The 24,522-nt window shown below is 41.4% G+C and overlaps 3 protein-coding genes and 1 long non-coding RNA gene across 9 annotated transcripts in view; 3 read left to right on the forward strand and 1 right to left on the reverse strand.

Moving 5' to 3' along the window:
* Positions 1-26, forward strand: part of LOC120572769 (sodium/hydrogen exchanger 9B2-like) — a 24,209-nt gene extending 24,183 nt beyond the window's left edge. For both annotated transcript variants that reach the window (XM_039822197.1, XM_039822198.1), the window contains exon 15: positions 1-26. This exon is cut by the window's left edge. The gene's annotated coding sequence lies outside the window, so the exon portion shown is untranslated.
* A 3,439-nt stretch (positions 27-3,465) lies between these two features.
* Positions 3,466-18,151, forward strand: LOC120572780 (sialoadhesin-like). Of its 4 annotated transcripts, none has more exons than XM_039822213.1 (9): positions 3,466-3,595; positions 3,909-3,947; positions 5,259-5,358; positions 5,986-6,134; positions 14,425-14,664; positions 15,615-15,908; positions 16,080-16,325; positions 16,910-17,086; positions 17,285-18,151. In XM_039822213.1, the coding sequence occupies exons 1-9, from the start codon at positions 3,571-3,573 to the stop codon at positions 17,398-17,400; spliced, it is 1,386 nt and encodes a 461-aa protein (XP_039678147.1). In that variant the 5' UTR covers positions 3,466-3,570; the 3' UTR covers positions 17,401-18,151. The 4 variants fall into 4 exon arrangements, with proteins under 4 accessions (XP_039678147.1, XP_039678148.1, XP_039678149.1 ...); XM_039822214.1 differs by having other exon boundaries at positions 17,288-18,151; XM_039822215.1 differs by having other exon boundaries at positions 16,910-17,050.
* A 1,152-nt stretch (positions 18,152-19,303) lies between these two features.
* Positions 19,304-22,611, reverse strand: LOC120572852 (low affinity immunoglobulin gamma Fc region receptor II-a-like). 2 transcript variants are annotated; one of them, XM_039822352.1, is made up of 6 exons: positions 22,523-22,611; positions 22,235-22,270; positions 20,348-20,611; positions 20,026-20,268; positions 19,831-19,913; positions 19,304-19,732 (listed from the first exon to the last, which is right to left on the reverse strand). In XM_039822352.1, exons 1-6 carry the CDS (start codon positions 22,551-22,553, stop codon positions 19,619-19,621), a joined length of 771 nt encoding a protein of 256 aa, XP_039678286.1. In that variant the 5' UTR covers positions 22,554-22,611; the 3' UTR covers positions 19,304-19,618. The 2 variants fall into 2 exon arrangements, with proteins under 2 accessions (XP_039678286.1, XP_039678285.1); XM_039822351.1 differs by having other exon boundaries at positions 19,831-19,953.
* A 431-nt stretch (positions 22,612-23,042) lies between these two features.
* LOC120573028 lies at positions 23,043-24,522 on the forward strand. Its single transcript, XR_005641602.1, has 3 exons — positions 23,043-23,185; positions 23,763-23,981; positions 24,078-24,522. It is a non-coding gene; the product is annotated as an uncharacterized LOC120573028 (long non-coding RNA).

The raw sequence follows: 24,522 nt of genomic DNA on the forward strand, positions 1-24,522 counted from the left end.
AGAATTTAAATAAAGTTACAAAGTGACCTTGTCTTTTAAGAAAAAGCACCTTTTCCTTTCATTTAGATAGATAGATAAATAGATAGATAGATAGATGGTCCCAGTAGCTTAAAGACATCACACACAAAATACACATACATCATAAACAGCATGATAAAATGACAAATCTACATGAATAATATGGACAATAAAAGAAAAGATTCTAAATAAAAAATCCACATGACCGTACTAAGGGATGTATAAGCATGAAAGGCTTGCAGTGACAGGGCAGAGACTGACCGTGTGGTAGTTACGTATTGGTATAGAGTGGGAAATGTCCCCCCATAAAAAAAAAAAAAAAAAAAAAAAAAAAAAAAATTTTTTTTTTTTTTTTTTTTTTTTTTTTTTTTTTTTTTTTTTTAAAAAAAAAAAAAAAAAAAAAAAAAAAAAAATTAAATTTTTTTTTTTTTTTTTTTTTTAAAAAAATTAAAGGAAGGTCAACGTTCAGTCAAGGAATAATGTTTCAAAACATTTCAGTTTTATTTTTTTCAAATTAACAAAAAAATTTACAAAACACCCAAAATTCAATGAAAGTAGAGATCCCATCTTTTGTCGTACTTGAGAAGCGCGATGTGTGGAATCATCTGTGTTATTTTTTTGGGTAATCCAAATTAGGCAGTTAAAAAGAAACATATATTTCTGATATAGACATTTAGACAACACAAGGGTTAAACATTGAGTTGAAATCATGGAAATTCATTATAGCGTTGGGTTCCAATAGTTTAAATCCAGTTCCTCGTTGACGTCGGTATTCATGAAGAAGACTTTCTTTTCTTTCGCTCATTTTGTATTTGGAAAGATCAGTTTAGAAAACATTCTTATGTTCACCCGAACGATACCTGAGAGTCATCGGTTTGAGTCTTTTTATTTTTTATTTGTATTTTATTAGTGTTCAGAATCTTATGTACACATATTCCAATTTTTCAGATTCTATGACAAACCATATACTTATTCTTTTGCTTATTCAAGTATAGAGGTTAAGAGATGAGATAAACCGGTTTGAGTCTTTATTACTTTTTGCAAAAAAAATACACGGATGATCTTAACCGAGCAGATTAGAAAGGGAGGCCGATGTTCATAGCACTGTGACGTAGACAAGAACCAAATGTTATTGTGGTATTTTAAAAGATTTATTTTCTTTTCCTTTAAAAGGTATGCAAACTAATAATAAGATACAAAAGGCAGACATCTTTAACCTTTCATTTCATTTCACACAAACACAGCAAGTTTCCTGTTTGCTCTGCTGTGTCTATAGTCTTTTTCCTCGCAGCTCGCACCGCGCTGCAGCCAGTAACCACCAACCACCAACCACAGTGGTGAACGGAAACCAGTTTATACAACTTATAATTGCAGTGATGGCAGTAACTTTATTTGGGCTGGGTATTGCCAATGCTACACCCTGTAGTGCCCCGCAGTGCCCTGCTACACCATGAACTATTACAACTATTTCTAGTGATAATTCCATTATCTTTATTGTGACTATTATTGCCATTGTTCATCACACCCCCAACCGACACCGTCAGACACCACCTACCAAGAGTCTGGGTCTGTCCCAGGTTTCTCCCTGAAAAAAAGTTTTTCCTCACCACTGTCGCACTGAATGCTTGCTCTTGGGGGAATTACTGGGATTGTTGGGTCTTTGTAAATTATAGAGTGTGGTCTAAACCTACTCTATCTGTAAAGTTATGTTGAGATAACTCGTTATGATTTGATACTATGAAAAATATGTAATTGAATATGGATCCGATTCTGGATATATCAGTTATAATACCAACTTCACTTGGATATGAAAGAGACTCTCAAAGAACTTCTGCTTTAAACTGTACAAGGAACCCTCTAACCTTGTACAATAATAAAAAATAGCGCAGGTATACGGTTTTGATTGCGCCTTGAAAGGTCAGCAGCAATGAGGTCAAAGTTGGTAATGTGTAATTTGAACTTTGAGTGCAGCGCTCGGCGGAAATTCCGAGCGGTGCGAGATGCAAAGAGTATAGCGCTGCTTTCATTTGTACAAGGAACCCTCTAACGTGTATGATAATAAAAATATAATTTTTTGCAACTCCTACAGTCAGTGAGCGGCGAGAAAAATTGCTTTTATTTAGTGTTCCTAAAACCAAAGATCCAAGCCATCCTGAAAATGACCATGCTAGTTTTTCCCGCAGAAAATCCTGCTTAACTTCAGAGCCCTTCCCTTCTAGTTTAATACGATATAAAAATCTCCACTGTAGCTTTAAACCGAGCGTCTTAAAGACAGTAATGTCATTATGACAGTCCCGCGGGTCTCTTAGGCCGCCTACATATGATCCGCGGTAATATCATGTCTTAGGGTGCAGAGCAGAGGGCAGGTATACAGTATTGATTGTGTCTTCAAATGTCAGCAGCAACAAGGTCAAATTTGAAATAATTTGAACTTTGAGCGCAGCGCGGCAATTCCGGCTCTCCCCATACCATTGCTTGCGTAGGCCACTTGTGTTTCCGTTTGCATAGGCCGCCTTTGTTTCTGCTTGCATAGGCCGCTTGCATAGGCGGCTTGAAATAGGGCGCTTGCATAGGCCGCTGGCATAAGCGGCTTGCATAGGTCGCTTGGATAGGTCGCTTGAATAGGCCGCTTGAAATAAGCGGCTTGCGTAGGTCACTTGCATAGGCAGCTTGCGTTTCTGCTTGCATAGGCCGCTTTGCGTAGGTCACTTGCGTAGGTCACTTGCGTAGGCTGCTTGCGTTCCGCTTGCATAGGTCGCTTGGCGTTTCCGTTTGCATAGGCGACTTGCGTTTCCGTTAGTATGAGCCGCTTGCATTTCTGCTCGCATAGGCCACTTGCATAGAGCGCTTGCGTAGGCCGCTTGCGTTTCCGCTTGCGTAGGCCACTTGCATAGAGCTTGCATAGGCTGCTTGCATAGGGCGCTTGCATAGGCTGCTTGCATAGGCTGCTTGCATAGGGCGCTTGCATAGGGCGCTTGCATAGGCTGCTTGCATAGGGCGCTTGCGTTTCCGGCGTTTCCGCTTGCGTAGGACGCTTGCATAGGGCGCTTGCTTTTCCACTTGCATAGTTGTGCATGTCATGTGAATAATATGGATTATGCTTTCGAAAGTGAAGATGTGCAGCTTACCAGGATCACAATCCATTTCCTTGAAAATCCCAAAAATAAAACAAACAAACCAAGGAAATAAAGACACAAATTACTCACATTTGTAACCCCCCTCAAAAAATAAAATTACAAAAAATGTTCTCGTGAAATCTAAAAGAGAGTTTTGTACATTTTAAAATTAAAGCCATGCAGACGGACGGATGATTTATTAATGAGGGCTACAGCTTACAACAGGAAATCAGCTGCGTTGCCAAGACAACGCCCCCCCACTCACACACACACACACACCCTGTCTGTGTAAAGTTTCATATAGAATAAAGAAGTTTCAACTCTCGTTTGTGCAGAGGTTGCATGCCGCCCGCCTCTCTGTGGTTGATTTAACAGGAAGTTCTCATCCTCGCTGCAGCCAGACGGTCCCTGAAGCTTCGGCCGCCGGACAGACACCATGAAGGCACCGCGTCTTTTCCTCTGTGAGTAGAGACAACTTCAGTACAAATTTATTATCAGAAAACCAAACAAAAGTCACGTATAGAGAAGAGAGACTTACGCAAAATTTGCCAAATTCATGTGTCCAGTGTCACTGTGTTTGGGTTTGGTGCACGACTAGTTACGACTAGTTACTTTAAGCTAACTAGTTCAAACATTTATCGAGCATCGCTTGAACTGTTTAGCCACAAAGGAAATCAAGACGCTGACATGTTTTCTGTGAAGTTATAATACATTTTTGAACAGATATGTACGAAGCAGAGTGTTCACAGAACTGACTTTATCTCGTTGTTTCAGTGTTGTTCAGCTTCTACCAGACGACTCTCCCAGCTCGAGGTAAGTTTCCAGCCTCCTGTGTGTGTGTGTGTGTGTGTGTGTGTGTGTGTGTGCGTGTGTGTGTGTGTGCGTGTGTGTCTGTGTCTGTCTGTGTGTGTGTGTATCTGTCTGTGTGTGTCTGTGTGTGTGTCTCTGTGTGTCTCTGTTTCTGTGTGTGTGTTTTTTTTTTGTATGTGTGTGTCTCTGTTTCTCTGTCTGTGTGTCTCTGTTTCTCTGTCTGTGTGTGTGTGTGTGTGTCTGTGTGTGTGTGTGTGTGTGTCTCTGTGTGTCTCTGTTTCTGTGTGTATGTGTGTGTCTCTGTTTCTCTGTGTGTGTCTGTGTGTGTCTGTATGTGTGTGTGTGTGTCTCTTTTTCTCTGTCTGTGTGTCTCTGTTTCTCTGTCTGTGTGTGTCTGTGTGTCTGTGTGTGTGTGTGGTGTGTGTTGGTTGGCGCCCACACCCGCGTAGCTTACCACATCCTGTCTGGCTGAAGACAATTTTGCTCATCTCAAACCCTTTCACCATTTAATCAGTAGCCGGAAAAGCAATTGTTGATTAAACAATTGCTTGTTGATGTGTTGTTAAGTGTGTAGAAAGCAACAAACACACCACCTGCTTTGTGGTCTCCAGTAACAGTAACAGTATCAGTCACCATCAACTCTTTCTTTGAGACTTTTTAAATGTCTTTTTGGTATGCTTTGTTGATGCTTTGGACACTTACCTGAAACTTTTTTTTTTTTACATTTTCTTCATGCTTTTTCTGACACCTTGTTTGATCGCTTTAAATGCTTTTTTGATACCTTTTGATGCTTTTTTTGTCTCTTTCTCTCTCTACCTCTCTTTATCTCTCTCTCTCTCTGTCTCTCTCTCTGTCTCTCTCTCTCTCTCTCTCTTTGTCTCGCTCTCTCTCTCTGTCTCTGTCTCTGTCTCTCTCTACCTCTCTTTGTCTCTGTCTCTCTCTACCTCTCTTTGTCTCTCTGTCTCTGTCTCTTTGTCTCTCTCTCTCTCTCTCTCTCTCTCTCTCTGTCTCTCTCTACCTCTCTTTGTCTCGCTCTCTCTGTCTCTGTCTCTTTGTCTCTCTCTCTCTCTCTCTCTCTCTCCCTTTGTCTTCTCTCTCTCTCTCTGTCTCTCTACCTCTCTCTGTCTGTCTCTCTTTGTCTCGTTCTCTCTCTCTTTCTGTCTCTGTATCTCTCTCTCTGTCTCTCTCTCTCTCTCTCCCTCTCTCCTTCTCTCTCTACCTCTCTTTGTCTCTCTCTCTTTCTGTCTCTGTCTCTCTCTACCTCTCTCTCTCTCTCTGTCTCTGTCTCTCTCTCTTTGTGTCTCTCTCTCCCAGTCTCTGTGACCATCTCTCCCAGCAGATCGCAGCATTTTGAATATGAGAAACTGTCGGTGGACTGTGGTGATTGGACGGCGTGGAGATACACCACCAGCAGGTCAGTTTACCAACAAAAACTGAATACTTGGCATTACTGACACCTTCATGATAATGTTTCCTTTACGTTTGTTGTAAGCAGAAAATGTTTGAAAAATGTTAAAAGTAGCGATATAGTTTGAGTGAAAAGAGCTGCATTACTGCGACACCTAAAATGCCTTTTCATTTATTCTAATCATTGCTGTTAAAATTATGTTCGACCCACTCTGCGATTCTGGGGGAATTTCTGAGTCTCAATGTTGGAAAAGTCTGCCCCAAATTCTGCTCTGCGTGTCGCGTAATTACAGTTTGAAAACAGTTTCCTGTCTTTTTGGTCTGGCGCACAACTAGCCAAATTAGGTTTTCAAAAAAAGGGTAAAAAGTGTTAAAATTGACGAAAACATTTGCAAAACATCTGAAGAAGCAACAAAAACATAAAAAAATGAGAGAATCACCAACAAAAACCATACACACACACACACACACACACACACACACACACACACACACACACACACACACACACACACACACACACACACACATTTATTGAATTAATTGCTGCCCAGAACCCAGTTTACGAGGGGCCAGGTTGAGTTTGACCCGTTTTTTTAGATGATTACTAAACTATAAACTATACTGTTCCCAGCTGGAATCTGAGCCAGTGTGAGTTGGGCTGGGGAGCCAAGTCTTCGTCTTCCTGTGACATCGGCACGGCCAAGACCACGGACAGCGGCGTGTACTGGTGTCAGTCCAGACACGGAGACAGCAGCAACGTCGTCAACATCACCGTCATCGGTAAGACAATCACAGACTACACCAATACTTCCTCTTCTTCCTGTTTCAAGCAGCTACAAAAACACTCTAACAACTCGTGAAACAAAATGCACAAATAATGCAGAGCCATTTTTGCCACTAATTTTGGCAATTTTACAAAGATGAAAAGAGGCTGTTCTTGAGGTTTGTTTTAGATGGGCGTTAAAGGATATGTCCTGATCAAAATAACTCCTAGACTTCTGACAGTAGTGCTGGAGGCCAGGGCAATACCATCCAGAGTAGCTATATATTTAGATAATGAAGTTCAGAGGTGTTTAGGGCCCAGCACAATAACTTCAGTTTTGTTAGAGTTTAACATCAGAAAATTATAGGTCATCCAGGATTTTATATCTTTAATACATGCTTGAAGTTTAGCTAACTGACTGGTTTCGTCTGGTTTGATTGACAAGTATAATTGGGTGTCATCCGCATAACAGTGAAAGTTAATTGAGTGTTTCCTAATAATATTTCCTAGAGGAAGCATATATAAGGAAAATAAAATTGGTCCAAGCACTGAGCCTTGAGGAACGCCATGGCTAACTTTAGCGTACTTGGAGGATTTATCGTTAACATTAACAAATTAAGATCGATCAGAGAAATAGGACTTAAACCAGCTTAGAGCGATTCCTTTAATGCCGACTAAGTTTTCCAATCTCTGTAACAGGATGGTATGGTCAATAGTGTCAAATGCAGCACTAAGATCTAGTAAAACAAGAATGGAGACAAGTCCTTTGTCTGCAGCAGTTAGAACATCGTTAGTAATTTTCACCAGTGCTGTCTCTGTGCTATGATGCTTTCTAAATCCTGATTGAAAGTCTTCAAATAAACTGTTGCTATAGAGAAAATCACATAACTGATTAGCAACTACCTTCTCAAGGATCTTGGAGAGAAAGGGAAGGTTAGATATAGGTCTATAGTTTGCTAAGACCTCAGGATCGAGGGTGTTTTTTTCAGAAGAGGTTTTATCACAGCTATTTTAAAGGACTGCGGTACATAACCTGTTAATAGAGACATATTGATCATATCTAGTAGTGAATTTTTAACCATGGGTAGCGCTTCTTTGAGTAGCCTCGTTGGGATGGGGTCTAAGAGACAGGTAGATGGCTTAGCTGAAGATACCTTTACCTTTAATTGTTGAAGGTCTATAGAATAAAAGCAGTCTAAGTATATGTCGAGACTAGTCGTTATTTCTAGCGACTCTGCGTTTAGAGGTGAACCGTTAGAAGTTGAGTGTAAAAGGTGATTAATTTTATCTCTAATTGTTATAATTTTATCATTAAAGAAGCTCATGAAGTCATCACTACTCAGTGCTAGAGGAATAGAAGGCTCACTAGAGCTGTGACTCTCTGTCGGCCTGGCTACAGTGCTGAAAAGAAACCTTGGGTTGTTCTTGTTTTCTTCTATTAATGATGAGTTATAGTCTGATCTAGTATTTCTGAGGGCCTTCCTATAGGTTTTCAGGTCTTGCCAATCCAAACGAGATTCTTCCAGTTTGGTGGAACGCAATTTACTTTCAAGTTTTCGCGAAATTTGCTTTAATTTGCGAGTTTGGGAGTTATACCAAGGTGCTAGTTTTCTTTGCTTCATCGTCTTCTTTTTGATGGGAGCAACAGAGTCTAAAGTCGTCCGTAGGCAGGCCGTAGCACCATCTACACAATTGTCAATTTGAGAGGGACTAAAGTTTACATAAAGGTCCTCTGTTGTATTAAAGCACGGTAATGAGTTTAGTGCTGTTGAAATATCTTCCTTAAATTTAGCTATAGCACTGTAAGATAGGCATCTAGTGTAGAAGCTTTTATCTAATTTCGTATAATCGGGTATTAAGAATTCGAAAGTTATTAAGAAGTGGTCTGATAATAAAGGATTTTGTGGGAATACAGAGAGGATTTTCAACGCCTGCTGGGGCAGATGAACTCACGCTAGTCTCTTTTCTGTAAATAGGCTACAATAAAACTGTAGTGAGTAAAAAGTCAATGCACTCACCTGTGTAGACCGGCATTAACATGTAGAAAGTGATATATCAATCTGCTCTGTCTGCGCTGTCCACTCTTGTCCACTGCGCTGTTTTACGCTAACACAGGTCTACTCTGCAAATAGCTAATTTTTACAAACAAGCTAAAATAAAAGCTGTCGGTTTTTAGTCTAACTGTTTATCTTTAGTTTACTGGGAATCTGGAAATTTTGACAAATTCTTGTAAACCTCACTGCTGGCTGAACAAACCAAACTCTCCACTGGAGCGGTAAATCTATGGAGGTAGGCTATTATAAGACTAAAACAGATACATGTGGCTAATATGCACGTGAATGACGCAATCGTTATGTTCGAGTTCTTCATTCTTGATGACGATGATGCTGGTTGTATTATTTTGCAACAGCATATTTCATTGTAAATGAGGCATACATGAGAGTGCAGAGCCTGCTTATCAGTCCATTCACAAATTTTCGAACAAGAATAGGCGTATTAGGTATAATTTTATTTTCTTTATTTGAAAGTCCGGCCCCCAGAGTGTCTGCTTAGAAAAATTCTGGCCCTTGAAAAAATGTAGTTGATGACCCCTGTTCTAGGCCAACCGTCTGTGACCCATCGCGTCTTCATCGTCTTCATGTAGGTTAAATTGAATTTAATATTGGCCATTTTGACGAGGTTCGGTTTCTGCCAAACCTTAGAATTGTTTTCCACCGAACCCTACGCTTGCTCTAGGCGCGCTACGCTGGTCGTTGTAATGACGGCGTCGTTGATTACGGGAAGGTGTTTACGTAGGTGGAGCGTTCAATGCAGTAGGCTGTGAGAAAGTCGAAATGGAACTTGTGAGCAGAAAAAGTTGTTATTTGGCAGTACTTTCAGTCAAAAGAAGGCCGTTCATGTCCAGCTACATGTTCAATTTGCAATTCCGATTTGTTTCGTGGTGGTGAAGACCCTAAACTATACACAACATGGCCGCTGTTACAACATTTGGTATGAAACATCCGAAAGAATACAAGTTGTGCATGAAGGATGCTTCTTCGTTTTGGCTCTCTGTGAAGGCGGTCGCATTTCTCCCTCTCCTCCCGTTGCCTGCCCTGCTTTGCTCTCGTCTAGTCTTTGTCTCTGTGTACTTGGAGAGTCTCTCTCTCTGCACTGCTCCTAAACCAAGAATTATGGATTTGATCAACTGGTCTCTTGGCGCAATTGACACAATCTTCTCGACGAGAAGCTCGGGTTCGGGGGAACCTGACTGCCCTGCCGGAACGTTCGCAGCTGGCTACACGATGGACGCGTGGGAGAGGTGGCGGATCGTGTGTCTGGCGGTTCTTTCCGTGGAGGATATTGAGGATATCTACCTATTCGGAACCATGATAACAGGTCTTTTGCTGATTGGCTCAGGCATTGCCCTGGTTTATCGAAAAATTCAAAGACAAGAACCGAGCAAAATACCAGGCTGCCCTTTATGGTTGAAGCTGTGGGCAGAGCTGTCGGAACTCAGATTGGGACTATGAACACCATGAGCCACACATTGGATACCATCTTGGAGAGACTGTCAGCTCTGGATAGGCTGGACAACATCTCGGGGAAACTCACGGCTTTGGCAAGGAAATTTGATCGATGCGGAGACCGGAGGGGACATTTCATAGACGTGGAGAGTGACTAACTGCGGCTCTGGCCCCAAGACAAAACAAATTCCAATCTTATCTTTTCGGCTCCCTGAACCAGCGCTGGCCTTGGCCGAGGCCGGTGTTGAATAATCATTCCCCCTGGAGCACTGCAGTGGAGCACACTTTGCTACGTTGACTTCTCACAGACACTGCTGATTGTTGATTTTGGACTGGGTCCTGTTTCGGATCTACGGCAACTGACTGTGGTATTCATCGTAGACAATCGATGCGGACTGAGACAGCGAGATTACGGGGCCAGACGCAGTTTGACTACTCAGGCCTACACACACACAAACTCTTACATATATACAGATATGCAATCACACCCAGCCCCCATCCAGCGCCTTCTCCGCTTTGTACCCCCAGTCAGGCGGGCGGGTCTGTAACCAGCGCCGTTATGGCTGCAGGACCGGATGGCTGCTTGCCTGTGCTGGTTTACCTCAACCCCAACACCCCTTTCCCCATTGCATGTCTCGTGTGCCCTTGTACTGGTTATGTGCTTATGTTGCTGAGGTGTTTTTTTCCTGTTCCCAGACTGTACTCCTATAGGGGCACAGTCTGGGAGTTGCCTTTTTTTTCTCCTCACCTATCCTGATGTCATGCTGTATTCTTTTCCTTAATACCCTGTCTTCCTGTCCTGTCTACCCCATTGTATATTGTATGTTTGTATATGTATGGTCAGGTTGATTGATAATTTCGCTAGTACTTGTGACTATGTGACAACAATAAAGGTGACGATTACGACTACGTACAATTACGGAATCTACAGACAGCAGCCAAAATGCAGCAACTTCAGGTACAGCAAAGGAAGGACAGTCACAGCTTAAAACTTTTGCCTACTTTATGGGATTATAAATCTAAAAGGCTAATATTTTGGATATTGATAGGATCTTGAGATAGGTTAAACACAGGCCTATGGTAATTGTCAAAATAGTTTTTCTCACTTGTCTTCCTGGCATAATGTTGCCCATTCTTTTTTTTTTTTACAGTTTAAATAAAATAAAATGAAAAATATACTGCTGTGGATGTTGTTTAATTCATTAATGTGTTTACTGTGTTAATGGACTGAGGATGGGAGTAGGATTCGGTATTCGTTTCGGATTCTGCAGAATCTTAATCAGTAGTATTCGGCCGAAGCCCAAAAATCTGCATTCGGTGCATCCCTAATACAAATCACTTTGCATTCATTTGTGAATTGTGTTTCACGAGTTGCAAATTCTTATGCTTCGCTCTGATGTGATACACTGAAGAGTCATCAGAGCAAGGCCACTTTATTGGATTTTTTTTAGCTTTTGATAATGTTTTGGTTTTCTGCATTTTTTGAAGTGTTTGGTGGGGGATTTGGACAATTTTGTAACATTTCTTTCACGTTTTGTTTGTTAAAGAAATTTTGGGCGCCTTTTTTCAACATTTCTTTTCAGCGCTGGTCGTTAAATAAATTCAACTCTTCTAGCACTGGTCGTTAAATAAATTCAACTCTTCTAGCACATGGAGTCAACATGAGAACCATATACTCTGTCTCTGCCAGTAACTGATGCTTTTATGATTTATAGGAGTTGATTTAAAAGGAAGTGACTGAAGGTTGGTATGATGATTCAAACATTAAGAAACCGTTAACTATTAAAGGAACTACAAACCACAATGACTACGCCAGTCTGAAAAGATGGCCACAAACTGTGAAAGGTACAGTTGGTAAAGTGCTGCCTGCACACAAATAACTTTGCAGTTAGTTAAGTTAGTTAAGTTAAGTTATACGAGACAAGTTAAGTTGTTAGATATCACAGATTTAAATTAAAGCTGTTTTTTAAAGTGCTCATATTATGCTCATTTTCAGGTTCATAATTGTATTTAGAGGTTGAACCAGAATAGGTTTATGTGGTTTAATATTCAGAAAACACCATATTTTTGTCGTAATGCACATTGCTGCAGCTCCTCTTTTCACCCTGTGTGTTGAGCTCTCTGTTTTAGCTACAGAGTGAGACATCTCACTTCTGTTCCATCTTTGTTGGGAGTTGCACATGCTCAGTAGCTAGGTAAGGACTACTAGCCAGTCAGAAGCAGAGTATGAGGGCATGCCCTGACAGTACCTAGTTCCTCTTCTTCCTATTTCACGCAGCTGCAAAAACACTGAGTCTGATTCTGCTCCTTTGGGCTGTGATTACGGGGCATCTTTCAACCGAACCAGGAAAGAAAATGCCTCTGCACTCAATTGGATAGACCTACAACCAATCAGAGCAACGGATAGACCTACAACCAATCAGAGTAATGGAGTATGTAACGTACGCGCCCCATCTTCGTAGCTCCCATCAGAGCCAGCTGAGAAATTAAACTTTTGCCGAATCCCGTAGGAAGACAAATGCGACAAATGCCTTGATCGCGGTTCTCTGTTCCTCTTTTAAAATGAATGCGGTGTCGATATCTTCTATAACAGATGCAATGGCGAAATCTACACATCTCAATTCTCCAGCTGTGGCCATCTTTGTTGTAAACAAATTCAACCCAAGCACTTTTTAGTGACGTGGTTGACTTTACTGTTGATCATCTGTCTATCATCGTATAAAGCCCACCCCCTGACAATTTGATTGGTCCAAACAGCTCTGGTTGGAGTATAGTTGCTCCACAACGGATCAAGTCCAGACCGAACTTCCCGACCTCAAATGTTGTGGGCGGGGCTAGGTTTGGCTGGCATCCAGTCTAGCGTATTTATTTCCGTCTGTCTAATTTGGAGCTCATATTTCATCATTTGTAAATCAAGTATTTTTCAATAGAAATGTATTTGTGAATTACCTTTTATTTGTGTGGATACTGTTGTAATTTATTTGACGATAAGTCCTAATAATATCAACGCACCTGGAGGAACGTAAAGCAGATTCTAGGCCAACCGTATCCGACCTATCTGACAAGGCTTCTTCATTGTCTTCATGTAGGTTAAATGCGGTTGGCATCCAATGGTGTTGCATTAGCGCCTTATCTACTGGAGAGCGCTGGGATCGCCACTTGAGACACAAGTTGTTTGTGACCACACAACGCCGAAAAACTCTCAAAAGGATCCACAAAAATAGACATGAAACAGACGGACATACAGATACACATTAACAGATACGAATCACTCTGCATTCATTCATGAATTGTGTTTCACAAGTTTCAAATTTTTATGAGACTGTTTTCATACCATACTAACTGCCACTTTATTGGACGTGAGCTATTGACGATGTTTTGGCGGGTTTTTTATGATTATGGCACTTAAAACTATGTTTTGGACACATTTTTCAAAGTGTTAGTGATGTTTTTTACTCAATGTTGTGCTATTTTCAACGTTTTTGACTAGTTTGATAACATTTTTGATGCTGTTTGTGATGTTTTTGGCATTTTTTTCCCATTTCCCCCCCATTTTTTTCCATTTTTTTTCCATTTTTTCCAATTTTTTTCCAAATTTTTTTTCCAATTATTTTCCAATTTTTTTCAAATTTTCCCCACTTTTTCACACGTTTTTGGCAATTCTTTTCTGACACTTTGCATATTTCTCAAAGCTTATGGTGCTTTTTGTGACACTTTTGACTCGTTTATCAAAATTGTTGGCATTTTTTTAAGTGTTTGGTGGGGGGTTTGGACATTTTTTTGAAAAGACATTTTGAGTGCTTCTTTCCAAATTTTTTTTTCAGCCCTGGTTGTTAAATAAATACAACTCTTCTAGCACGTGGAGTCAACATGAGAACCATATACTCTGTCTCTGCCGGTAACAGAACTTTTATGGTTCATACGAGTTGTTTTAAAAGGAAGTGAAGACTTTAAAAGGAAGTGACTGAGGTCGGTACGATGATTCAAACATTAAGAAACCTTTAACTATTAAAGGAACAACAAACCACAATGACGGCGGCGTCGCCAGTCTGAAAAGATGGGCACAAACTGTGCCAGATACAGTTGGTAAAGTGCTGCCTGCAAACAAATAACAGTTAAGTTGTTAGACATCAGAGAGTTCAATTAAAAAGCAATTTTTTACATTACAAAAACATTTGTGTTCATGAAACTAAATCAGCAAAACGAGGAACACACAGAAACTCTCCAACATATTTATATGAAGTGATTCCTCGGATGAAACTGAAAGCGCAGTGCGTAGTTACAGAAATTCAGAGGTCCACCCACAATCTTTTCCAAAACCTAACATATTGGTTTTACCCTGCACCTTAAAAAATTACTCCAAAGAGATACCTAGAACGTTAAAAGTGATGCCAACTTAGTTAGGGTTATAAAAAGAGAGGCTGCCTGATGTTTCTATTTTTTTAATTACATGAAATATGTAGGGTTTCTCCTTCGATTTGCCGGTCCGGTCAGAGAGACTAACAAACAACACACCCAGGAGACTGGGGTTCAAGTCACATTCTTGTCTCGCATGTCACTGAAACGTTCATCTTTTAACTTATTGGTTTTACCCTGCACGTTGAAAAAGGTCACCCAGGGGTCCTGAAAAAATTTGTCTTTTTAATTAATCTTTGTTTGTGTAGTTATATGTATCCTCTGACATTCAGCATGTAGTTGTAGATTCAAACACGTTTCTCTTTGTTTAGATCAGACTGTGGAGTCAGTATTGATGAAGCTGTGTGTGAATGGATGACATGCTGTAGTTTGTCTCTGTGTTGAGGTGGACCAGTGATCCTGCAGAGTCCAGTCCTCCCTGTGACGGAGGGAGAAGACGTCACGCTGAGCTGCATTAAAAGGAAATCGTCCGCCCTCCCAGCTGAGTTCTATAAAGATGGCGTCTCCATCGGGAAAGGGCCTGAAGGTTATTGGACCCTCCGTCGTTTCTCCAGGTCGGGTGAAGGATTCTACAAATGTAAAGTCGGCAATGAAGAGTCTCCACCCAGCTGGATGCTGATGAAAGGTAAAGAGTCAAACTTTACACACTTACACGGCTACAATTTTCCTTATGGGCCATTTGATAAAAGAATGGTTCAAAGTATTTTCCATTCAAATCACTGAGCACAACGGTCAGAGCAGCAGCTATTTTTATGTGTACCATTTCCATGGTTATGTAAAAACCTCTGTATAAGACAAATTCTGCCAAGTGGCGGAGCTGAGGTTTTGCAGTAACGGACAAACGAGCAGTAGAGTAGTAACGTTATGAGGCAGAGAGCCAGCCGCTAAATGAGTCAAATACATTTTTCATCCACACAACTTCTATCCCCAGCTGAGTGACAGCTTTATTCGGCTCATTTTCTGTGTATAATGTGGGGAGGGGGCGGCTAACATTAGCCAACTAACATGTTGTCCGCTGGCTGGCTGGCTGGTTCTGGCATGCTTTCAAGATTTAAGATGCTTTATTGTCATTGTATGAACACAACAAAATAAGATTGGTGGCAATCAATGTAGCCACTGGGTCTAACTGTCCACTGACCTGCCACCACTGGGTCTAACTGTCCACTGACCTGCCGCGACTGGGTCTAACTGTCCACTGACCGGCCACCACTGGGTCTAACTGTCCACTGACCAGCCACCACTGGGTCTAACTGTCCACTGACCGGCCACCACTGGGTCTAACTGTCCACTGACCGGCCTCTACTGGGTCTAACTGTCCAACTGTTCGCCGCCCCTGGGTCTAACGGTCCCTCGTACTTGGCTCAATACAGAATGCATCAATGGTCGAGCAGCTCTCCTCCCAGTGAGTTGCGACACAGTTTATGGTGCCATTGATGCATGTTGGCATGCCAACTAACATCAATTGCCATATTATTGTGTACTAATCAAATGACCACGCAACCAGTTCGATGCCCCTTCTACCCATTTTATTTCTGTGGTATAAACGCACTGTAACTCCAGCGTTTGTGTCCCCAGATGACTCTGTGCCGGCCTCTCTCCTCTCGGTGTCTCCGGACGTCACTCAGCTGTTTGAGTACGACGGTCTGTCTCTGAGCTGCGGCAACAACAGCCGATCTCACGGCTGGAGGATCATCAGAGCCACCAAGCTGGACGGGAAGGAGGGGATGCTGGTGAACTCCAGCGAGAAATGGGGCGAAGCTTCGCCTTCTGGCTTCAGAATCCACGCCGCCAAGAAGACGGACAGCGGCGTGTACTGGTGCGAGTCTCCCGCCCGGCAGCGGAGCAACTCCCTCAACATCTCTTTTTACGGTACGCGCGATACAAACAACTCTCTCAGCATCTCTTTTTACGGTGTGAGCCGTAATAAAAAACAAGTATTATAACAACAGATGCTGGCAGCTTCAAAAAAGAGTGTGAACATTGCCTAAAAACCAGAGAGGGACATACAAACACTCTTCTCTCTCTCTCTCCATGTTCCAGGTACTGATAAAATAATCCTGCAGAGTCCCGGCCGCCCTGTGATGGAGGGAGATAACGTCACGCTGCACTGCAAAACAAACCAACCCTGGGACTCCTTGCCTGGTTTCTATAAAGATGGCTCCTTCATCAGGACTGAGCGTGATGGTCACATGACCATCCACAATGTTTCCAGGTCTGATGAAGGCCTCTACAAGTGCAACATCAGCACAGGTGGAGAGTCTCCACCCAGCTGGCTGTTTGTCAGAGGTGAGGATGCTGTGATATGTAAACCTGGACGGCAACGCAGCTTTATTGAGTTGGATGTTTTTGGCCCGTTTTTTTTTTTTACTTTTGTTTGACATTTTGGACTTTTCATACAGACATACATCATGTTTGATGAAAAAAGGCTGTATGGATCAGTGCAGGATGTACATAAATGTAAAGGGATGGGCAAAAGTTCAGGATATATATTATATGTATATTAGGGATGCACCATATCCAGATTTTTGGGGTTCGGCCGAAAACCAAATCCACTGGTTAAGATTCTGCCGAATCCGAAACCGAATCCTACTCCCATCCTCAGTCCATTAACACAGTAAACGCATTAATAAAGTAAACAACGTCCACAGCAGTGTATTTTTCATTTTATTTACTTGAAGTTGCTGCATTTTGGCTGCTGTCTGGAGATTCCTTCATGCACAACTCGTATTCTTTCGGACGTTTCGTACCAAATGTTGTAACAGCGGCCATGTTGTGTATTGTTATATATATATATATATATATAATTAACACATCAGATGAAGTGTTTCTGGTTTTAGATGATTACCTGTCCAGGTGTGTGTGTTTCTCAGATTCTCGGAGCGATATGGAGGAAACCTCTGCTGTATCCTCGCCTTCGTCTGTGCTGACGCTGATACGCCACCTGGTGGTTGTCTGTCCGTACTGCATCTCCACCGTCCTGCTGGTGTCCATATGTCGACAGAAGCCCAAAGGAAACAGCAACCTTCTCCGGAGCATCAGCAGCTGTGGTAACAATTCTTTTCCATTTAAAACAAATAACGAGCCCTTTTTTTGTAAAAACAAAGCCGTTTCTTTGCAGAAAAACGAGACAACCAAATAGAAATAACGGTCTAATTTTGTTTTTTGCAAAGTCACTTTTTCGTAATATAATAATATAACAGCATGCTTCATTTGATTAAAAAAAATACAATTTTAATGTCCCTCAGCAGGAAGGAAGCAGCATGTTTCAATGGCGATGTCTCCACCCAGAGAGGATGATGAGGGAGTCGACCGAGAGTATGAAGATGTCATTCCTGATGTCACCACTGAGCATCATTTCTAAACTCTCGCTCTCTCTTATGTTGTGTTTTTCTTTCACGGTTGTTGTCTGTAATGTTGTCCTGTTGTCATAAATGGCCTGGCCCCAGAGTATTTGTCTGAGATTTTAACCCTGCGTGAGCACAACCGGTCATTGCGGTCTTCAAATCTACTGGTTTAAGAAATCCCAAGGTCAAGGTATCAATGGGGGGGGTAATCTGCCCCGAGACTCTGGAGCAAGTCACCCCCTGATATTCACACTATTACAGATGTAGCTCTTTTTTCAGGTCCAAACCCATTTGTTTATATATATGTAGTAGTGGTGTGACAATTTACCTCTCCTCCTCCTGTTTCTATGTAACCTTTTCTGATTTTACTGTTTTCTATGTTTCAGTCTTTTTATTGTATGATATGTTGTTATATTCTTGGTTCCTGATGTAAATCACTTTGGATACCTGCTGGTTGCTGTAAAGTGCTGTATAAATAAATGTTGATTGATTGATTTTGTACACTGGACTCACTCAGCGAAACCTGGATCCTAAACGGTGGAACAAGTTCCCCTTATTAACATGAGGACGGCTGAAAGTCTACACATCTCTTCAGAGGGCATCCTGGCTATGAAGATAATTGTTATATATGTATATAAAATAATGCACTTACATGTGGCTCTTTGTAGTTTGGCTTATTTGAAGTTAATGTACGTGTTCTTTGCGATTCCTGCTGTTCTGAGTTTGAGGCGTCACGGTTGAATGCACTTATTGGAAGTTGCTTTTGGATAAAAGAAAAATATAAATGTAATGTAAAACATTTTGTAAATAAAGTTTAAAGTTTAAGTTACTGTTGTCACAGTGGCCGGTTGTTAATGTGTTTCCTTTTGTTTTCTTGATTGTCTTGTAACTTGAAGGCCTTGACAGGACAGGGCAGTTTTATAAAGTATAATGAAAGATGAACATTTAGTACTGGGGCGACCCCGAGTGGTAGAATCAGAAATGACACCATGTGTTTGTGCAGGTTTGGATTTAAAATGCAGAGACAGCAACAGGCAGGAAACAGGAACTACAGAGCAAACTGTTCATTCACCAACAAGGAATACAAATTGTAAAAACAATCTGAAAACAGAAAGAGGTTGAACACAAGGAGCACCACTTAAAGGACAGACACAAGCAGGGTTACAGGGTCACATAACAAGCACAGAAAACTCAAAATACCACAATGAATGAATCATAGAACATGAAACAGCAAAACCCCAAAACATAAAATCCTCTAGAGACTTATACAGTAAAGGAAACTACAAATATACTGTCACACTGACAGTCTAAACTCATATTTTAACAACAAAAAGTCCTCGCGGCAGAGCCGTGACAGTACCCCCATTTAATAGCCTAGAAATCTAGACGACCCTAGCAGCAGCAAATGTAATTTGCAGCCGGGGTCGTCTAGCAATTCTCCGTTGGCTTGCGAGCTGGAAAAACCCAACTCTAATCAGGCTAATCACATTGTGTGTAGAGTCGGTGGGCGGGCTTAACATCATAACGGCAGAGTTGCGGCGATTCCACGTGAATTCCCTGTTACTTGAAAACAAAGAAGATGGCTGCTGCTGCTGCTGCTGGTCTTTGGAATCGGCTTTGGCCGCGACTCTGGAAGACTTGGAGTTAAGCTTTTCTTTGAGAAAAGAACAAAGAACGGCACTGAAGACATTCTTAAAAAAAGGAAGATGTGTTCAGAGTTTTCAGACAGGATATGGCAAAAGTTTAATCTATCAAGTAACGTTGCTCTGATTGGTTGTAGCGCTATCCTATTGCGTGCAGAGGGAATTTGAAAGACAACTGTTTATCCTGCCCCTCGGATTGAGCCCTGCCAATAGTGAGTTCCCAGACCCAGCATCTTGATGTGGGTCTGGCTTGTCAGGCTACCCATTTAAGGCTGGGTGGATGGAAGGGGTACGAAGGAGAGACTCGAAAGTAAGTATTTGGGAAACAGTGGAATAGGCAGGGGAGGAGAAAAAAACATCTGGCATACGACCTAGGGACTTGTGGTCATGTATGGCTACCGGGGGAACCAAGGCCTCAAGAACTAAAGACTGCTGGGGCCAAGAACTAAAGATAAAGGTCACGAGAACTGAAGATGGCCGGGTCACATGAATTTGGGATTGTTGTAACAGTGGAGACTCTGGGTCGCTGGAAAGCTAGAATTTAGGAAGCGTTCTGTATCTGATTTTGGACTCTATATATTTGAGCTTATTTTCAGATCAGTTCAGAACTGATGCTCCGTGGTGGCAGCGGTGATGACATCATCATAGTCTTCATCCATTCCATCCTCAGCCCGGATGGGAACCACGACGACAGGCAGGAATTTTCCTATCAGGTTAGAAAGAAAATGTAGATAATTGATCAGCTGAAGAGTTCTGTTAGAGACAACTGTCAACCATCAGCACCAGTTGGGTTGAGAGTGTTACCTTTGGCCCTGTGTCGATATAAAGACACCATGATGAAAGTAGAGATGCAGAACGGACAGAACACCACCAGGTGGACGACCAGTCTGTTATCAAAGTGGAGGGGTCTTGTGGTCATTGGTTTCTCTGTAGAGAGAACCAGCTCTCAGGTGAATATTTGGATGAATGAACTCCTGAAATCAAAGGTAACCTCCTCACCTGTGACAGAGACCCAGCTGGGTGGAGACTCTCCAACACTGCTGATGTAACACTTGTAGAGGCCTTCATCAGACCTGGAAACATGGTGGATGGTCATGTGACCTGCAGGCTCAGTCCTGATGAAGGAGTCATCTTTATAGAAACCAGCTGGGAGGTTGGAGGACGTCTTTGTTAAACAGCGCAGAGTGAGGTCTTCTCCCTCCATCACAGGGAGGACAGGACTCTGCAGGATCACTGGTCCACCTCAACACAGAGACAAACTACAGCATGTCATCCATTCACACACAGCTTCATCAATACTGACTCCACAGTCTGATCTTACCAGTGACAGTGATGGTGATGCTGTTACTGGTTGCTCCCTCTCTGGACTCACACCAGTAAACGCCACTGTACCATGGGACCATGCGGCTGATGTTACAGATAGAACCAGCAAGGTGTCCCCAGCCATATCCACACCGAGTCCTGGTTTCATAACTAATGTTCCTCCTCAGAGTCCATCCAGCAGAGCTGTCGTCGTTCTCACAGCTCAGAGAGACAGACTGTTCTTCAAACATCTGAGAGCTGCTCGGACTCACAGTCAGAGAGACTGGAGGGAAGAGGGTTTAGAAAACACTGAATGACCCCGGGAACAAAGTCTGAAACCCAAACTTGTTTCCTAATATTTGTATCCTAAATTATGTGATGAATGTCACAGAACAGAAATTAGGCTTTTTTTTTTTAAACCAGCATGTTACTGTGCTCAGTTGAAGATCTGTTTGACAGGTAAATAAATCCTCATATAACACTGATCCTGTCGACAGTGGAAACGTGGCAGTTTGACTTTGTAGGGGGAGATATTCCTGCTTTTGCTAACTTTGTTATTTTACCACTGAATGGGAATAGAACCTGTACATCTCTATAGACTGACACACGTTGTTGGACGTTGTTGCTGTGATGGATTTAAGTGTGAGGATGCACTTTTACCCCAACATATTTTTTTTTTCTTTTTTACTTCAAAGTTAAATGAATGATCAGTTACCTAATTTCATTCATGTTTTTTAATTCAATTTATAGCATTTGAATAAAATAATTGGTAAAAAAACATGGAAAAAAAAATGTCGGAAAAAAACTTCAAAAGGCGCAAATAAATAAATAAATAAATAAATAAAACAAAAAACAAAACAAAAACGTTGAAATGGGTGACAAAAACATTGGGGGCATGCGCTATTATATTTCGACACAAAACGTTAATTCCCAGAAAAAAACAGAATTTGCTTGTTGATAGACACCAGCGAACACAACACGTATCTCACACACACACACACACACACACACACACACACACACACACACACACACACACACACTCACACACACATACAAACACACACACACACACACACACACACACACACACACACACACACACACACACACACACAAACACACACACACACACACAAACACACACACACACACACACACACACACACACACACACACACACACACTTTTGTTGGTCAACGGGAAGACGACACGTTTCCAGACTAATCTTTGACAGTCTCATGATTATCCACTAAATCATTGTTTCTCAAATGGGGGTACCCCTAGGGGTACTTTGAAGGACTACAGGGGTATGTTAGATATTTAACAACATGTTTAATAGTAACAAGGCTGTTGTCCAGAACATTCTTCCTCTTTTTGTGGACTTTCTTTTTCCTACCAAAAATGTGACATTTGTGTTGCCTTCTTTGGACCTTATTTCTAGCTATTTCGTCCTTCCTTCTACTGTTCTACTCTGTACTATGTCACTGTTTTTGATACTATTTTCGACCTATTCTTGCCTTACTTCCTTCCTTCTTTCTACCATCATTTTCCAAGGTTTTGTTGTTTTTACAGTTTTTGTCTCCTTTTCTCATGAGCATTTAAATGTGTTTTCAGTTACAAGGTGTGTTTAGTAAATCTATTGCTGACAGCGCTGTACTGTCTACCAACAATGATTATCGCTGGTCAGGGGGTACTTGGCTTAAAGAAACACTTCAAAAGGGGTAGATTATTGAAAAACCACTGCACTAAATCATAACTATTTGTCGAAATAATTCATAATTTCATCTGTTTTTTTTAAACATTTTATTGAGCTAATGAAGTCAGACAAAATCAACCCGTCCCTGTTTGAATATCTGTAACCCTGTGTACTTTAATATAAAGTGTTCTCAGAGTTTATACTGACCTTGGTTTTTTGTGCTGCTCAGCAGTGAGGTCAGAACTGAAGAGAAATTAAAGGCAGGTTAGTTTGAGTTTGTGATACAACAAGACATTTAAAATGTATTTAAAAAATTTAAATAACATGCTAAAAACTGTAAAAGCATGTGCACAACCTTTCAAAATGACTTGCATCATTTCTTCACATAAACGTTTTATATTTACATTCAGAAGCAATTTTAGCCAAACAATAACATTTAATTTTGTATTTCTTTAAGCTGATTTTTATTTAGAAATGCTCAAAGAGTTTACTTACAGAGTAGCCGCAGTAGAGATGTTTCCTCCATCCCAACAGTTGATGAAATGATGTCTACACTTTGCTCAGTTCATATTCGCATTAAGTAAACCCTCCTCCTTCCTCCGTGATTGGCAGTGTGACTGGCAGTGTTGTGGTTTCAACTGCACACACCCTGAGAAAACAAGTTGTGTTAAGTTCCCATGAAGCAGATATACTTTTAAAATAAGGAAGTGAACCATAACATGAAGTGGAGTGAAGAAAAACTAAATGAAGATGTTGAGATGAAAAATTACTGGAAATAAATAATACGATGGCAATATTGTTTTGATGCCTGAGGTGAAAGTTGTCTTTTCACAAAGATTCACAATGTTTATTTGAATGTCAGAGATTCATAAGAAAATTACTTCATGATTTTCAAATAAACCAGCTGTATCTTCCTGTAGATGGCCGCGGTTTAGTTGAGAGGAAGTGAACGGGGCGTTTCCAGACTTTCAACCACAGAGTGTTGCCAAGTACTGATGTGACCCGCGCTGTTAGATCCACCCACTTTTAAACATTTGATTAAATAGCAAAGCCTCAAACTAAAACTCACGGACAAGAGACGGCAATGGATCAAGACTCTCTCAGCTCTCATGGCTCCATTTCTGCTCCTGTTGCTCATTCTGTCTGAAGCAGCTCCTGGTAAATATCAGCTTTTATCCTGAAAAGATTTATGTAGACTTTATTTCTTACCTTTGTTGTTTTGATGACAGTTTCAGGTTTTTATAGAGTTTATGAATAATGTAGGAGCTGTTTTACATGTAAGTATATGAAGTATCCGAGGGATAATGTAGAGGGATCTGGTCATGACCAGGGATGACCGGATTGCTCTCCATTATCTTGTTTATTACACGGCTACTTACTAAAAAAATCAATAATTTGATCAAATATATTGATTTAACAAAGATTGTTTAGCTTCTGTATTTTACGGTAAGGGAATGTGAACGGGTTGTTGCTCTGAAGCCAGGTCGCTCGGCCCAGTAAATGTGAGTTAGTCAAGGAGCTACATCGTCATCGTTAGACATTAGCTCTGTTAGCTTGAAGGTTGAGACAGAGAGTGTATGTAAAAAAATGTAAAACCTTCTGCTGTGTCACACCAGTGGAGGGCTTTTTGAAATAGCACAACTTTTTATTATTGATTATTATTAATGTTTTTCAGACCTGACTATGTTAACAGTTGATCCTGGAGATAATGTTAGGCTGGCAATGTCTCCAACAGTGTTGTACAGTGGAGCAGACGTGACCTGGAGCTGCCAGAGTACGTCCTCTTTTACAGCGATGGACACTTGGATGCAACCCAGCATTCATCCTTTAAGGACAGGGTGGACCTGTTGGACAGAGATCTGAAGGACGGAAATGTGTCTTTAATTCTGAAGAATGTGAGCAGACACAACGCTGGAAAATACGAGTGTCAAGTTGCATCAGCTGGTTCATTCGAGTATGAGATTGTAGCTGCAGTTTTAAACATCAGAGAGGATGAAGGCTGCTCCACTATTCAGACAATTACTGACTCTTATGTTTTATTCATCTTCAGGTCAGGAGAGCGCACACTCCAAGGATGAAAACTCAATGAATGCTGTCCCTGAGGATGTAAACTCCTCTTCTGATAATTTGTATTGGCAGCAGGTGGACTGCTTCTTTGTAGCTGCTGCAGCGGATGGTGTCCTGACATATAAAAGACGTGAGGACAAGAGATCGGGACAACATGCTGCTGATGATGATAAAGTATTGGCTGTTCAGTTCATCTGACAACTCACAGACCAGAGGCCTGTACTACGAGGCAAGATTTGGCGTTAACGAGGTAACTTCAGGTTCAACTCTGGGATTTCTGTATCTTGACGGTGGATCACTTGTTACCAAGTTAAATCACCGTGGTAACCTATGCTGTATACCTAACCTGGTCAGGAGCAGGTTATGTTGGAGATTAGAGACCAACAGGTGTTAAAGCACCGCCTACTGACCAATCAACACTCAGTTAA

This window comes from Perca fluviatilis, chromosome 14 (assembly GCF_010015445.1).
Source record: "Perca fluviatilis chromosome 14, GENO_Pfluv_1.0, whole genome shotgun sequence".
NCBI lineage: Eukaryota > Metazoa > Chordata > Actinopteri > Perciformes > Percidae > Perca > Perca fluviatilis.